The following is a 17,761-nucleotide window of genomic DNA, read 5'->3' on the forward strand; positions in this document are numbered from 1 at the left end:
CTAAGACTTGGTGGGTTTAAAGGCCTAGTTTTATCTTATTGCCTTTTGCTTAGCCTTGGGAAAGTGCGTTGAAGTTGTTTTGATTCTATTGGTTAGAGTAGCTTAACTTATGCTTGTCAGAAGAATTTAAAAATGAAATGTCCATAGCCTCTGACAAAGGAAATATGAGAATTGTTCAAAATTTTGCTATCTTAGAACTTGTACCTTTGTTTTCTTGGTTCTTGTTGTGCATCATATTTTAGCCTGATTATCTCAAAGCTTCAAATTAGGTATTGGCTTGTGCCTGTTCACTTTAGACTTTAGCAGAAATATGGAGTTGTTGTTTTCTAGATGTGAATAACAAGAAATTAGTTTTGACCTCGGTACTTCTATATGAATAGACGGGCAAATTGAGGATACCTGTTGGGGAGATTGAGATGGAGGATAATCATAGATGCTCCCTCTTAAAAAGTCTTGATGTTTTATATTTAAGACTTCTTTTTAATTATAATTTTATGACTTGATAGCTTATCTTACTTGTGTTTTGTCCTCCTTAATAGTCAGTGGTGGAAAAGTAGTGTCTTCTTGAATTAAATATAGTAAATATTTATCCTGTAATGACTGTGTGAGATCACATATTAGTTACTTAAATATGGAAGCATTTTGTAGATAACCACATTTAAAGTTTCACTGTAGTAAGAGTATTTTTGTGGACTTCTTTTCAAAAATTGCTAAAGTGACAAAAAGATTTGTGTCTAATTTATCTTTTATGGTCTATTTCTTCCTGTCATTGTTTTGTGTATTTGTCTATTACAGAAGGATATTTGAAAGAATTTCTTTTCAATTTATGTTTTGAAACATAGAGCAGGTGATTCTCCTGGAAAAAAAAATGTGTGGATAACATTTGGGTACTCATATTAGTGCTGTATAACACATCAATATAATGCTATGCTTCATGCTGTTGTATTTTTTTTTTCTGTCTCTATTCATTTGTCCAGGCTGAAGCTACCAATAAAAAATAATTAATTCTTCTTAATCTTTTGTTTGAAGTTTCCGTTGCCTTTGGCCACTAAGCATGCGATGTCGTTTGACTTGCTTAAATAACCCCTGTGTCTATGGGGGGTTAAAAAGATGCATGCTAATGAAAACATAATCATCTAATATCATTGATTTAGTTGGAAATTGAACTTTTAGCTTTTTGAATTCATTTTCCTTTAGGCTATGTGGTTCACTCATTTGTATCTTTAGATGTCCAGGTAGTTCAAATTGAAGGACCCCACTAGTAAGTGGAGTCTTTTTTAATCCTTCTTGTTGAGCTTATTTGGTGCGAATCTGTGGTTAGAGAGAGGAAGTGAAAGTGAAAAAGAGAGAAAATAAAGGGAAAGAGTAAAGAAAATATTTTTTTTTCTTTTGTTTGATGGATAGGGAAAAAAAGATTAGAAGGATGCACATAGAAAGTGGAAAAGAAGATAGTGTGTTAATCCATTTTTGTGAAGAAATATCACTACATACAGCCAATTTGAAAAACATTTTATTTAAATGAGCTTACACATTTTTCAACTAATCAACAATTATAGTGTAGTTCAACTTGTCTTTCCATTTTATGTTCTCTTCTCCTCATAACATTCCCAACATTTCCTTAATTCTTCTCATAACATTTTTTTATACTTGAATGAAAGACATCAAAGTGTAGTTTCGGAAGGAGCAACTTTCATGTCAATCTGATCTATATGCAAGGAGATATTCTCATTGGAATCGACCAAGGTCATGCTACATAATGAAACAAATTAAACTGTCATAACAGATTCAAGGACGAAGATTTTTATGTCACATTGAATATCAAATTAACTATCTTTGAATCTAGTTTATTTAGCAACAAACAGTTTGTGATTTTGAGCTATATTTTTTAAGATATTGATATTAGAAGTACCAACGGTCAGTTCTGTCAAAAAATCTCTCCTTTTTTCCTATTTTTTCTCCTATTACCTCTCCATGCATTGATGTAAATTGAGTTTCCTTCGTTCTATCGAAAAATCTCTCCTTTTTTCCTATTTTCTCTCCTATTACCTCTCCATGCATTGATGTAAATTGAGTTTCCTTCTTCCTGGAGGCCTAGTTTTTTAGGCAAACTTTTATTTTAATTAGATAGTTTTGGTCAAACTTAACCACTCCATGACGTGCTCATTCAAGCTATGAGATATCCTGCTTGGATGCAATTTTCAATTTTTGTGTTTTTATTACTTGGTTGTGTAGCATCGTCATCTCCAAAATTATGCTCACACTCACAAAATTTCATTGAGGTCATACTTGGTCAAACTGGTTTGTCAAGTTATTTTTACAGTTTTACTGTCATAGTCTCTCATATGTTTTCTAAAAAGAAAAGAAGGTCATATTCTAGATTCGTTTGGAAGTATGAGTGTTGCATACTCGTCTCCTTCTAGTTAAAGTTGTTTTTCTCTAATACTTCTTCAATTTATCATCTTTTGTTTTCATCACTTCAGAGCAAAGCTTAGATTTACTACCTAAAAAGTATAGGAGTGCATCCAACTTGCAACTTGAGTCAAGTCTTTTATTCTTCACCCAAGAGGTAATTTGTGTTTGAGTTACCCGTAAAAAATGAGTAGTCTCTAAGTTGTGACCCTAAAATTAGACCCTTTTTTGCCTTTGAAATTGAATGGATTGTGTTTTAGACTATGAATGTTTGATTGGTGTATGGAGCCTTGTCGTATGACTAAGAGTTATTGTCTTCTCCCATATTGTGTTTTATCAAAGTGGATCTATATGTCCTTTCTATCCCCACCTTGAGGGAGAGAAATAGAAGAAGAAGTAAAAGAAAGAGGTATTTTATTCTACATATTGTGGTAATTTTAATGTCACTAGAATATTCAAGAAGGGGGGAGAACAAAAGATCAAGATTTTGCATCTATGAAGAACTTTTTCAGCAAAAGAATATTGAAACCCAAAAATTTGTTTTCTTGCAAGCTGAAGTTATAAACTCTAGTTTGAGGGAGAGTGTTGAAGTGCAGGTATGGGAGAGTCTTACATGACTCTCATAGAAAAAAGTCTAACAAAGTAGTAATTAATATGTTAGAATTTTACACGAGTTTCATGGGAGGATATCTCATAGAAGTGTTAAAGTTAAAAGGTCTTTTGACTATTTTGGTCTTCTATTTATGTTTAGTATTTTAATTATGCTAGGACTTATCTTTAAGTGTTAAACTTTGGGTGTAACTGAGACAAAAGTAGTTTAATTGTAATTGGATTCTATTTGTTTCCTCTATTATAAATAGAAACTCATTGTACTCAAATTACAACAAGTCAATGAAATATTTCTCTTTTCCAAAAATTCAACAATAGGTAATACTTTAGACGTATCTTTCATCAAGAATAACCATGTTGCTCTAGTATAGTCATAAAAAAATATAATAAAATACTTCGACTGAGAAATATATGAAATATTTACTAGTCCCCATGCATTAGTATAAATTAGAGAAAAAGGAGAACACCCTTTGAAATGACACACTTCACATTGTAAATTAGAAACAGACTTAAGTGAGGGAAACAATGTTTGGATAGATTGAAGGGAAGGATGTCCCAATCTATTGTGCCATTGCAGAGCCCTTTTTGGTGAGCTTGTTGTAGCAGTAAGGGTTGGTGTATCTAAATAATAAAGGCTCCCCTGTTCATGGCCTCCACCAATTACTTGTTTTATCAACAATTCCTAAAAGAAACAATGAGTAAGATAAAAAGTAAAGGAACAATTAAATTTTTTTGGTAATTGATTGTCAGACATTAAACTCAATAAATTGAGGAACAAAAAAGAATATCTTCTATGGGAAGAGAGGGTGTAGCGTTGGTAGATCCGATTCTATGTACCTTGGTATGGGATCCATCTACTATAGACTCAAACTTCTCTTTTTGATAAAGGGAATAAGGAATTTGAAAGAATCATATTACCAGTCAAATGCTCGGAGGCCCTTGAGTCAATGATCCAAGGAGATGAGGCGAGAGAACTAGCAGAAAACATACCTGTGACAGTAGTTGCAGCGGTGGCAGAGGTGGATGCTTTGTTGGAGGTAGTTTGGAGCATAACCTTAAGTTTTTGAAGTAAATCAATATCTTCATTTGTTAAAGTCTGTTTGCCTTAGGAGGACTCAACTTGTCATGTAGTTTTGGCTGCAAAAGTAGCAAAAACTTGATTAGCGGTAATCCATTCTGGTTTCCCATTTATTTTTCAACATGTGTCAACCATATGATTAAGATCTCCACAATTTGTACACATCCAATTCTGATTTTCTATTTTCTCAGGGAGGAGGGGGCTTGGCTTGTTCTGCCACCTCTTCCTTTGCCATACCTATTATTTCTTCCTCATCCCCTATTATTGTATTTCTTTCTTTATTTGGATGGACATTACTACAGATGTATCTGTAGATGTAGTTGAGGATATGTCGGGGATGCGACGCATTGTAGCACAAATATCACCAAAGGAAGGCAATGTGACAGAGCTCAAAATTTGTGCCTTAGCCACTTCGAGATATAATTTCATACTTGTAAGATAGGTAGCAACCACTAATGCTTCCCTTTGTTTTTCTTGAACTACAATATCAGTGGGCACACCATTCTTGCATAAGGCCTATGAATCTAGTAAAGTAATCGTGCAAATTCTCCTCCTATCTAATATTATACATTGTTTGAAAAACATCATATAACTTTTGTAAACTATTAGTACAGGAGTAAAGTTTTGCACATATGTCCCAAACCAGTTTGGCTATTTCAAGATGAACAACGTTGTTTGCTACACTTTCTATACTGTTAATCAATCAACTAATGACGAGAGTATCTTCTGTAAGCCATCTTTTATACATAATATCCTTCTCATCAACAAAAGGAGGTGGCTTAACTGACGATTTGATAAATCTTGAGTTATAAGTAATCTTTTAAGAGATTGAAACCAACTCAAATAATTTGACAAACCCTTCAATGGTATGTAGTAATTTTGAGCAACTCATTTTCCCAACTAAACTTAGAGATTGTTTTTTTCTGCCATGAGTCCTATAATTGGCTGGGCTAAAGCATACCAAGGATGTCCAGTAAGTACTCCAACGAGAGTAACTTGGGATTCAGCAGCTTGAATAATCAAGCGAATAAGCAGTAAAGTAAAGAGTATTTTATACCTTTTTTTTGATAAAAAAGAGTATTTTATACCTTGAATAATCAATAGCTTGAATGACCCATAGCTATGATGAGCACAACAATAAGCAGAATAAGATGAAGCCCAATAAAGCCTTCGGAGGAGAACAGTGACCAACCGTCAAATGGCAGTAGGATATTCAAAGAACAATGGAACAAGAGAGAGAGAGACTCCAACCTGGTTAGCCACCTTCCGGAGTCTTGCTTAAGTTTGCTTCATGCATGCAGGGTAAGCTACTATCGACCTTTCAATCTGTTTCTTCATCACACCAAAGAAACCTGAGAAAAACAAACGCTGATCTACCACAGATACGATGAGTTTAAGCTTCAGTATAACCAGGAAGGACCGTGGTTAGTCTTCTTCCAACTGCCATTCTTAACCTGCTGTTCACATCAGGTTCACCAAGATTGTATTCGGACTTCAAGAAATCCTTTACTAGCAAGGATTTAGCCAAAAAATCAGGAAGGAGCGAAACTAAATCCTTCACAATCCCTCTGTTCTCCTAATCCAAGTAGAATTCTTTAACCAGAACTTGTCTTGAGAAATTCTTTATCAACAAGAACTTTGCTTGAAGGAGGTTGAATAGCTTGCTTGGAGTCTTCTACCAATAAGGATTCAAGGGAGTACTTTACCAACAAGGACTCTTACTTCAAAAAGTCGAAACAAAATAGCTGCTGTCGTTCCACTTAGAATCCTTTACCAACAAGGATTCAATTTCGGAAAAACAGGAACCACCCTGTTGTTCGTTCATGCCTCAGCCTAGCAGAACATCAAACAAGAATTTCGAGAAAAAACTCCTTGTATCCTCACCAGGTCTCAGCCTGACAGGTTATTCTTGTATTTCAACTAAGGCTGGTGTGGATTTCTTCCTTTACCGACCCAGAAGCAAGCAGGAAAAAAACAACTAGTTATGTTGTTTCTAATGTGAGAGGAGGGCAATTAGCTCAATCCAATTTGCATAACGTGAGAAATCAACCTCATCTTCATCCCATAGGCTCCCATTATTAAGCCAATAAACCGGAGTATACACAAACCAAAGTGTGTTCCAGACTTCAAGTTAAGAAAAAACAACAAGAGATTGAATAGGTACTTATTTGTCTGTTCCATGCAACATCTACATAAACAAAGCAGAAACAAGCTCTGAATTCCTAAGACCTCTGGTTTAATACCATGTTGAATCTTAGGAGTTCATTATTAGTGCTTTATGAACCTTTGAGCATGAGGAAAGTGAGAAGAAAAGAAGGGAAAAGAAAGAGTTGAAGGATAGGAGGAGAGTTCGAAGATGTGAGAATGTGAGAGGAAGGAGATCGAGTAGAAAGAAAGATGTGGGGTGATTAAGGATTTCGTTCAATCACTAATTCTCCTTTATATAATGAATTAATCCAAAATATTACATGATTGCCCTTTAACCGTTGGAAGATATGATGTAATTAGGGTGTCATTGATGTAATTAATTTATGTTTTTTGACTCTTCTTCACTTTTACTAGGGTGAAGGGCATAATTATAATATTGCATTTTTGTCAGTTATAAATAGAACTTAAGGGGGAGGGTTTGGAACGGGTCCATAGCCTCATTCTTCCTCCCTTTTCTTCTCCAATGTGTGTTCTTCTTCTTTCTCCATGATGTAATCCATGAAATCCTGAAAATCAACATAGTATTAGAGCATTGATTTTGACGACTCGTACCTATGAGTTTTTAGAATCCCAAAATTGGTACATTGATGTCTTGATCCTTTCTTTCAAGACTTGAATTCAAGATATGTTGAAGACTCTGTTTAAAGATCCATCTTACTCACAACGGAAGGGTTGTAATGTCTGGGAGGTCAACCTCGCTTATAATCTTCTCTGCAGGGTACGATAACAAGGTGGTTGATCCTTACTGGTATTTTTGCTTTGCAATTTTTGCTTTCGCTTCATCATTGGTATCTCTGATCACAAGATCATACACTGCTATTGTTAATCTTTCGGTCTCAAGTTGCCTTACCAAATCATGTAGCCTGGTCTAGTTGGCCTGGCTAATAATTGTGGTTGGTCTTTCAGTCTCTCTTAGTCTCGGCCTCCTGCTGTGCTAGCACACTACAATTACAAATTGGGTTCAAGCAGACGCCAATGCTGAAATAGATAGGAGCAGTAAGAGAAAAAAAACAGAGCCAGCCATTTGCTGCTGGCACTTCACCCCACGTGAAGACGACTTTGTTGATATTTCCTCTCTACCAAGTGGGCCTCGCCAATTTTTCTTTCCTTGATCCAATGAATCCTTGTACATCTGTCAAACACAAGGGTGTAATATTTACCTTTGGAGTGCTTGCTTTTTCTAGTTGTCTGTACATGTTTTGACAATAATTATCAGAACGTCTCCATCTCCATGCTACTTGCTTGTCGCCACTCTCCACAGAAATGAACGAGGCGAAGGGAAACTTTGGTGTTTCGAGCTCCTTCGTTACAATTACTAACTCGTTATAGCCAGCCATGATTGTTAGTATTCAGAGACTCCGAAGTTCAAATATGTGTTGGTTTCAGCTCTATAACACAACTGGAACAACAATTGGGATCGGGTCTGGTATCTTCTTCACTGGCTTGTCTTCCTTCCAGCACTGCTCATCTTCTCCTATTGTCTGGCATTACTTTGCCATTACCAATCCTCTCTGCTGTTGACACTGCAATCCGAGCATTACTGCTGATTATCTGCTAATCTTCTACTGATTATCCGTTGATTGTTACTGCTCGTCAATGATCCAGCCAGCTTGCCTGATATCTCGTCAATCTCAGCAGAGAAAATATGAAATCTACTAATTATTAGTTGCTTCTGTAAACTTGCTCTATATTCCGTAACTTGGCTGGATTGTTTGGGAAGTTGCTGGTTTCATCTCCTTCACTGACCTGGCTCTCGTCTTCTCCGTTGCTGCATTGCTATCTAGCTTGCTGTCATCTTGCCAATCTCAGCAACTCGATCTTTATTTTTGGAACATTATTGGTTCATCGTCGTTGTTCCGTTGACGGGAGTTTGTCATCGCTCGGAAAGTTTCCTTCGCTCGCAGTTGCTTCTCTGGAATCTTACTGCTATCTGTTAGGAATTAGACGTCTTAATTCCAAACTAGCGAGAGCAATAATAATAATCATAGAAGAAGGAAAGCAAGCATGAAAATACAACAAGATTTGTACAGGTTTGCTTCAAGATGAGACTACGTCCTGTTTTCCGCCGTTGCAGTAATCCACTATACAGATGAAATAATTTACAAGAGAAAACGCACACACTTACAAGTATTTTTTTCTATAACATCTCTCGGGCTGCAACTTGTGATGCTCCTCGGGATGATATTTCAGGTGATGAATGATAAAACCCTAATAGCGGCACCCCCAATTATGAAGAGAAAATTAGGGCAACTGCAATACAAGAGTGAACTCCCTAAACTGCCCTTAATAAAACAATAGTCAATATATCGTGGACCTTTCGGGGCTCCCTGCCCCCCTTCCAACCGCCACGACGACCTTACCACAAAGGTCGATCCATGTACCGACTCAACATAAGACGTTGATTAGGCTCCACAACTATTTTCTAAGCAGTATTCAGTTGCTGATGGTTTCGAAAATTCCTTTGGCAAGATTATCTTCTCTGCCTGTTCAATGTCCTGTCATTCCAAATTAATCTCTAGAAGTTATTAAGCTGATTTCTCGATAATCTTTCTCGGTGCTGGTTATCGTTGAAGTTGATACTCAGTTACTTGATTTTCTCCAGTTGTATTGATTAGTTCGAATTACGGATTCAACCAGGTATCCAACAAGAAAATCTATCCACTGAGCTAAAAGCAGAAGATTATTTGATTTGGTTTCATCTTGTATTGCTGCTGTTAGTTATTTCTAGTTCATTTAACAGAAACGAGTTAACTCTGATCAACTACCAGTGAGTTAACAGTGCATCACCTACCCAGATCGAGTTAACTCGAATCAACTCAGACCGAGTCTACCTAACTTGGCCAACTAGCTCTCTGCCTTCGATACACTAGGCCGGGTCCCGAGTTCTATACCGATTCCTCCCACGACGGCTATATGGTCTGATACTTGACTCGGCTCAACTCAGTCGCTTGCCTCAGTCTGACTCGGTCCCTTGGCTTTGGCTTGTTTATTATCTTGGATTTTTGGTAGCTTATTACTTGGTTCCAATATATTATTTGGTGCACAACTTCCTTATTCAAGGATAGACTCGCTGCGGATTATTTCATGTGTCCTTATTACTCTTAAGGACTTTCATTATTTGGTACATGTTATTTGGGCATTGACCCATTTTAGCTGTTACTATTGTGTCTCTTTGAGACATTATTACTGAAGAAGAATTCATCGGTTGCTTGCCTTGGGTTCATTATTTGCCAATTGTTGTCGGCATTGGTTCATTGGTTCATATGATGGAGATTTGCATTACTTAGGAAAATAAAGCACATGGTGCCCCCAACATCTTATCTTCCTTTGATTCCCATTACCCTCTTATTATTTGGCAGCCGTTCTCCTATCGTCCTTTATTTAACTTTTGCTAATCCTCTTTGGCCAACCCTTTTGGAGCGTTGTTTTGGTTGGTCCTTCTTATATATGGGTGTTTTAAAGTCATTTGAGACTTTTTATTGGTACCCTTGGGTTTTTTATTGCTATCTTGTGAATGACAGGTATTACCCACTTTAGTGATTATTATCACTATTTTTGTTCAAAATCATTTGAGGTTGGTTTCGACTTATCACCTATTTCTACCCCTTGAGAGTCTATGTCCAGTGTCGTACTTATCATTGAGACACAGTGATAGAGGAACTTATTACTACGTCTATGTTATTTGTTTCAAGGTGGGATCATTGCTATTACCTCCTAGCTTGAGGGAGAGTGTTGGAAGATATGATGTAATTTGGATGTCATTGATGTAATCAGTTAATGTTTTCTGTCTCTTCTTCACTCTTACTAGGTAAAGGGCATAATTATAATATTATACTTTTATCAGTTATAAATAGAGCTTAAGGGAGAGGGTTTGGAACAGGTAAATAACCTCACTCTTCCTCCCTTTTCTTCTTTCTCCATGATGTAAATCTGAAAATCAACATTAACCTAATGACTGAAAACAAGAGCAAAAAATAACATCCTTTTACAGGTATGCAATCCTTTTCTTCTAATAGTTTGCTTGCAGCTTTTCCAAAAAATGAAACTAGACCCAAGAAATATCGAAAAACCACTAACAGACCTCCCAAGTCTCAAGATCACCAGCCCAATCAAAATCTGAATACCCAACTACCCTAGGCCAATAAAAGAAAACTTGCAAGAAAAAATAGTCAAATTCCATACATACTAATGGGTTTAACAAGTCTAAAAATATCTTTGTATGCTGCATAATGATGCTGCCAAGGGCAACACATAAACTGATACACTTGAGTGCCTGAAAAGGCAATGTCAGGGCTTGTGATAGATAACTAGTGCAATTCCACCAACCAAACTTCTAAAATTGTCCAATGAATGATAGGAATATCACTGGACTCAGGCACATTACAGTTTAAGGTACATGGTGTGAAAACTGACTTATAGGCTAGGAGCCTAGATGGATCCAATAACTCCATAACATATTTATGCTGAGTTATCCAAATTTCTGTATTAATCCTACGAATTTCAATGTTGAGAAAACATTGTAGAGTTCTTGAATCCATCATGTGAGAATGGTGACTCAAAAGAAATTTAAGTTTTGGAATGAGTCCTATATCACTAATTCTGATAATGATTCGGTAATAGATGAAACTTTCTTGAAAATTAAAACGGATGTGTCAAAAGGAAACTGAGAGAATCCATATTGCCTGAGAACATCATGAATCGACTTGTTGAGGGTTTAGCCAAGGGCGCTTTGAGACCATAAATCGACTTGTTGATGTGACTAACAAAATGAGCTTTGTACTTTTCTTCAAATCCCAATGGCTATACCTTGTGCACTGTCTCAGAAATATCTGGATGCCAAAAGGCACTTATCATATTCACTTGATTAAGCTGTCATTTCAAAGTCAATGAAACAAGGACTGTAACAATCTTTATAACAGTATTGAAGTTCTTGTCATATTCACTGCCATTTTGCTGAGTGAGCCCTTTCGCAACTAAGCAGGCTTTATAATGTTTAATAGGACCATCCCCATGGTATTAACATTGTAGATCCACCCATTTGCTATCAACAACATTGGTACTGGGAAGACAAGAAACAATGTTCCAGGTATCATTGGCATACATGCCTGTGATCTCTTCTCACATGGCTTCAATCCAATGGTAGTCCTTGATAGCGTGTTTCTATGTGACATGTTTAAGGACTTATTGGGCAGGAGGTCGGTAAGACTAAATGGATGACATAGTCAAGTTTGGTAGTTAGTGGAAGATTTGCAGACATGATCAGATCAACGTAAATGAGGCCAAAAGGGGATGAAGTACTCAGTAAAAGGTGAAGTGGAGTTTGTGGAAAGATCATGAGATGGAGAGGAAGCAAGAGGTGAAGGGGACTCAGGAGAGGAATGACTGAACTCATAGGATCAGATTGACCAGAAGAAGGAATAGGAGGATCTGTAGACATTGCAAAGGAAAACTATTCTCTAGGAGGGGTCAAGTTGACTTGATGAAGTTGGGAGGCAACTAGTTGATGGAAGGAGGCTGCTTGCGGAGGGATGCAACCTAGGGACACTATTGGGAGGAGATTGAGTCAAATTGACGGAGAGGTCAAGTTGACTCCATGATGTTAAGAGTTGACTGGCAAAGGGAAAGAGCCAACTCGTAGAAAGAAGCAAATCAAAGACACTTGCTGGTGGCTGTGTAGTCAGCTAAATGGATGTGGGTTCAAATTGACACAATGGTGTAATTGAGCTGACTAGTCGCTGGAGAAATGGAAATGGATTGGACGACCAGAGGTGAGTTTTTAGTTAACGTTTTCTAAACAATGCTCTCAGAAAAGCCAAGGTCATCAATTGAAATAGGCAACTCATAGAATGTAATATGTAGCAATACATAAGGTGAATACATTTTGTGTTCGAAGAAAAGCATTTGTACCCCTTAAGTGCACTATCATATTTCACCAAAGCACAATGGATAGACTTGGGAGAAAACTCTTCCTATTGTTTGCAAGGAACGTGAACATAAGCTATACTTATGAAAGCCCATAAATGATGACAGGAAGGGGACTCTTTATAAATTAATTGATAAGGTGAATTGCCATGTATAGTGTCTGAAGATAACTGCTTTATAATGCAAATGGCCACATTGAAGGCTTCTATCTAAAATAGGAACTTTGTTGCTCAGCAAGGTTTGCTCAGGTGTGCGAGGGCATGATTGTTGGTGGTAAATACCAGTATCATATAATAAAAATTGGGATTTAGAGGACATAAATTCACAACCCAATCGCTATGTAGGACACTAATCTGGGCAATATAGAGCTTCCCACGATATTGACATTCAATCCATCTACCTTTGTTATTGGTCTTACCATTGTCCCCTTTATTCCCGTTGTTTCTGTTGCGACCTTGTTTATTTTGTTGTAGGTACTTGTGCCACTTGGGCCATGATTGATGAATATTAGTGTTAAGAACTGTATTGCCTTGCACAGCATCGCAGCCAAAGAATCATTTTTTCCTTAGTTTTAAAAAATCAGGAGATTGTATCGAATGATTAGCTACCTTTCCCATTGTTTGATTAGGTTTTTACCTCTTAAATAAAGATGATTATGAGGGCAACTCTGCCTTCCATCAGAGAATCAACTCATGCCCCTTACATGCATGGGGGGTGGGGGGGTTGAATTTGTGGCCTTTGGAGTTGAAGGATATATCAAGTTTATAAAGGAAAAAAGAGAAAGAAGCAACAAAAGAAGGTGGCGTTTAGAGTGGAAATAAAGAAGAAGATGATGATGATGAAGAAGAAAATGGAGGTAAGAGGGAAGAAGAAGACAAGGAAGAAGAAAATTTTGAGTCTTACAAAGATAGGTGAAAAAAGAGGAATAACATGGCATAGGATCCATGTCTCTAGAGCCTAGGATACTAATAGCTTTTGTCTTTCAGAGATCCTTTTGGGGATGGACCATAGACTTGTTGGGATTGAGTAGAGGATGAAGAAATTAAATAACAAAGTCGAATCCATCCTCACTGACCTAGGCATCAAGGAAACAAAATAAGTAGGGCAAGCAATGTAAAAGGAAAGGCTTAGAAATCTGAGGGTGAGGTCTTTGCATGTAGCTGTCACTAAGGAGTGAGCCATACCAGAATGTCCCTGAGTTTAATACTTATCTAGAGGCCTAGGTTAGTTTTGGCTTTCATATCAAATGGTGTCAAGATCCTTGTGTAATATCTTGATGTATCTTAGTGAAATTTGAAATTAAATCTTGGTTTTGACTATGATTCTGTGTTGTTTGACGTAATACAACACGTTTAATGAAAATTTTGTTTATTATACAATCTTCAATGGATGTGTGTTTTTATGATGTCAAAAGGGGGAGAAAACATCAATCATACTCATAAACTTAAGAAGTAAGAAAACTTAGTGAGAGGGAGCAAATTGATTGAACTAAAGGGGAGCAAAGTGTTTGCATCATAAAAAGAGAAGGTGCATGTCTGTCTCAACTCTCAAGATCATCTTTTCACCTAATTTTGAGCATAACGAACAGTTGAATCTAACTATATTAGTGGAGTGAGTTTTGAGCATATTTTTAAATCAATTCTTGCTTCTGGTGCATTGACTATTTGAATATAAGATGAAGTATTTAAGCAGTTATGATCAACAATGAAGAAGATAATGATAAAGAGTATTAGTGGAGTGAGTTATGCTCAACAATGAAGAAGATAAAGATAATAAAAATATAGAGTATTGACCATTCAAATGGTCCTTTGAGTATTTGAATAGTCCATTATTTCCAAAACTTTGACGATTCGAACAGAGCATCTAGTATTTGAAAGATGGGAGTCAATAGGAAGTTGGAAGAAGAATACTACAATAATAGTACTCGTATTCAAATGGTGCATTGACTCTGAGTTGTAAAAGTAGGCTATTTGAATAGTGTCTTCAACAAAGAGCTCAAATTTCAACTTGAATTGAAGCTTCCCAACGTTTGAAGAGTGGGTTTCCCTCATGATTAATTGATCAGTCAGAACCTTGCCAGTAAGGGACATAAAACATGATCGATCAGAGGAAAATATACTAATTGACCATACTTACATTGCATAGCCAGTGGGAATCTTGATTGATCGATCATCCACTGATAATGATCGTTCAAATTGACTTTTTTGGACCAACAAGAACATATTGATCAATCATTCTATCGATCAATAAGTCATTGTTTGACAAAAAAATAGTCGTTATGATCGATTAATCAAAGTACTCATTTTTTGTAAACGGGCAAAATTCGACTAATTTGAGTTGGGGAAGTTATAAATACTCCTACCAAACCATTATGGTTCTTTGTTGAAGGTGACGTTAGGCATTTCATAGTGGAATTCTTAAATTGAGAGAAAAGTTCCTAGTGGAGTAACAATCTAAAATAGTGATTGTAAACCACTATAAAAAAGCTTGGTGCAGTACACGATCCCCTCTCCAATTCACAAAAAAAAAAAAACAAAAAAAAAAAAAAAACAATCGTAACTTGGCTGTTGTAGGCATAATTAGTTGTGGCTTAATGCTGCAATGATATGTTGACAAAAGTGGGTTCGTGTATGAATGTGTTTATGCCATGGGAATTTCTAGATTGTCAATAATTTGGATCCTGATTTTTTTAAAAGAAGATATTCAGCAACTTTCTGCTCAAGGAAAATGAGGCCCAGGCAACCTTCTAGTGGAGCCTTTCACTGACATGTTATTAGCACTCAAGGAGAAAAAGCTTCCGAGAGCGCCTGTAGCCGCTCGAACAGCTTTCAAAACTGTGGATCGAACAGAAAAAGTGAAAAATAAAATTGGCCGGTGTAGTTCTTATTCCAATCCTGAATCCATTTCAAAGAAGAGTAGAGGTGAAGAGGAAAAGTTTGAACTCGTTTTGCCTGCCTGTGTTCCTATACAAGGATCCTAAAAATGACAGCGTTGTTGTCTTGTGCAGTGTAAGGTTTTATCGTTACATTGCGAGTTCAGAGATGCTCTGCAAGGAGGGACGCCATGGTTTCAACGTTGATCGTCCAGCTAAATGGCTTGGTTTTGGCCGTTGTCTCTCCTGTTTGTCTCCCTGTAAGGTATTCCAGGAACCTCATTAGTATCAAGTCATAATTATCTGGATTGTAGTCTCTGAAGAGCGAATAATTATCAAACATTTTTAGATAGTGATTGGTCATCTTCTCTCATCCACGCCAATATGGTGGAAAGGGGAAAACGAATCACCATTGTATGAATCAACGCCGGAACTCAACGCTCTCTGAGTTTATCCATTACACAAAGAAACAGAGCATGAACCAGAAGATAATCTCGATCCTATTTTATACTATACCTGATTCAACGTCTCCAGCGCGGGTGCCGGCCTCGAGTCTGTGAGAGAGGCAGGATTCTGCACTTCTCTCGGTCTCTCCTGCCTCTTATTTGATTCTAATTGGGTCTTCCTCATTCTCTCCCTCTCGTACTTCTTTGCCCACAGCCCCTTCACAACCTCTGCAACCCAGTAATCGAAGTGCCAAAACGTCAAAAATTGAACAAATCGAGAACCATATCAACGTCTGAAACAGAGCGAAGACCGTACCTTGGGTGCTTACAAGTCGATAAACGTGGCCTAGAATGAGGATATCCTTGGGCCTCAGAAGCTTCACCCGCCTCAAACGCACTCCCCCGTTTCCCTTACGAGTTTCATCTTCTCCGGTATGATAGAAAGTGACCAGCGCTACATAATGACCGGGATTATTTCTCATTACATCACTCGCACTCACCGGCCAATACAGCCTCTCCACTCTCCCACCCTTCGGGTGATGTATCACCACTGTTGATGCGTCCGCCGCCTGACAATTTCCCATCTCTCTCTCTCTCTCTCTCTCACTTTCCCCGAGCAAGAAACGAACGAACAAGAATAAAAGCTCGTCTACGGTTCGTTACTTCACATAAAAAGGAAAAACCTCTCTCTCTCTCTTCTTGGTTATTCCTCTCAACCGCAAACAGCATGAACAAAGAGAATTTCGGTGTGATGGGTGTGATATATTGACGAAGAAATGGAGACAGAGAAGAAGGGAGAGGAGATGAAAGGCGGACCTGTCTCTTTCTCACATCACCCACCACCTTCATTCACACAAAATTCAGGTCATCCCCAACGAACTACTAGAATATTACTATTACAAAATGAAGTATGTGTCGTCTTCTGATCAAAGGTCATCCGCAGAAGCAGCAGCTCTCCTCGAGCGCGGTATGATGTGATCCGATCTTTGGAGTACATGTGTCTTGCGACTGAAATCCAAAGTGCTTTTTTAATTGTCCACCAAGGCATGAGATTCCGAGAAAGGAAAACAGGGCTTGGAGGGGTCCATGTGAGGACCACGCTTCGTGCCTTCTTCTAAATTCTTATCGTCTTCCTTTTCCTCCACTGCTCCTGGCATTTCTCCCCTTATTGTATTACTGTTCAGTTGCTCTCATGATCCAAACGTTACTCGGCCATTATGGAGGTGGGGAGGGAGTGTTGGCCAGTAAGAGCCAAAAGCTGCACCAGCGAATTCTTCTTTCCTGTCTCCTTTTTCGCGTCCTCATGCCTTGGAAAATATCTTTCTTACTTCACTACCACAGGGAGATTTCCCTGTGATTGAAGGCCGTGTCAGGGTCTTTATCAGTCTCCTTGCTTACAGGGGAAATTCTTGATTGGGGAAATTTCCATTGCAATCAAGTGACCAAGAAAACCAAGAAAAGATACATCAGGGGTAAGTTTTAGCTTCACGATTTCTTTCTTACTTCACTACCCACTGTACTGACTACTGAGAGCTAGATTTGGTGCCCATAAACTATCAAATCAACTGCTCAGTTATGTCTGTGTAGATGGTGATTAGTTTTGGTGAAGAAAATCAGTCGTGGAGGAGAGAACTTTCTTGGGTTTTCAACAAATCTCACGACGGTGCTAATGTAAAAAACTCCCTTGATTTACATGTAACTCCATGAATGTCATTCAAGTAGGCACGTGAAGTTGTCGGGGCAAGGCCACACGTTCAAGTACAGAGCCCTTTCATACTCAAAGGTGGGGACTGGAGAGGTGACATAGGTACTAACACTATGCAAGGGAGGGGTATAATATATGGTTGTCTGGTTTTAATAATTGAAAAAGGGTCCCATTGTTCATCGTGGAGAACAACATTTTGGTCCCAATGTCCTTTTCTACGCCTTAATTTTCCGGTGGAACCACCCCATCAAACAAGAGATAAAAATTTCTTTGCCTCATGTTTCTCTTACAACTACATTAGAGGATGAACTGAACCACCCTTTACAATTGATTAAGGGTGGTATTTATACAAGTTAGAATTGAGAAGATAAGTTTTACATGAGAAAATAAATACTACATGGGATAAATCCAATTTGATCTTATCCGATGGATTATGTTAATCCCTTATCATGCCCCCTCAAGATAGACTACTGTTAGAGAGGTCAATCTTGTCTCATAACAACTGAAAATGT

The 17,761-nt window shown here is 37.7% G+C and overlaps 1 protein-coding gene across 1 annotated transcript; it reads right to left on the reverse strand.

The window, feature by feature from the left end:
* Positions 1-15,104: 15,104 nt before the first annotated feature.
* Positions 15,105-16,128, reverse strand: LOC137937530 (uncharacterized). The gene is made up of 3 exons (XM_068782595.1): positions 15,861-16,128; positions 15,615-15,772; positions 15,105-15,356 (listed from the first exon to the last, which is right to left on the reverse strand). Exons 1-3 carry the CDS (start codon positions 16,126-16,128, stop codon positions 15,249-15,251), a joined length of 534 nt encoding a protein of 177 aa, XP_068638696.1. The 3' UTR covers positions 15,105-15,248.
* Between the last annotated feature and the right edge of the window lie 1,633 nt (positions 16,129-17,761).

This window comes from Aristolochia californica, unplaced genomic scaffold (assembly GCF_029961685.1).
Source record: "Aristolochia californica isolate CCGP_79_NKW_82.1479 unplaced genomic scaffold, dmAriCali1.0.hap1 SCAF_7, whole genome shotgun sequence".
Lineage (NCBI taxonomy): Eukaryota > Viridiplantae > Streptophyta > Magnoliopsida > Piperales > Aristolochiaceae > Aristolochia > Aristolochia californica.

Excerpts from the sequence above, each read along its gene's own strand:
- LOC137937530 (XM_068782595.1), bottom strand. The coding sequence starts at position 16,128 with ATGGGAAATTGTCAGGCGGCGGACGCATCAACAGTGGTGATACATCAC. Across the intron at positions 15,773-15,860 it reads TCGACTTGTAAGCACCCAAG|AGGTTGTGAAGGGGCTGTGG; the intron begins GTACGGTCTTCG and ends ACTGGGTTGCAG. Across the intron at positions 15,357-15,614 it reads CGCTGGAGACGTTGAATCAG|GGAGACAAACAGGAGAGACA; the intron begins GTATAGTATAAA and ends AATACCTTACAG.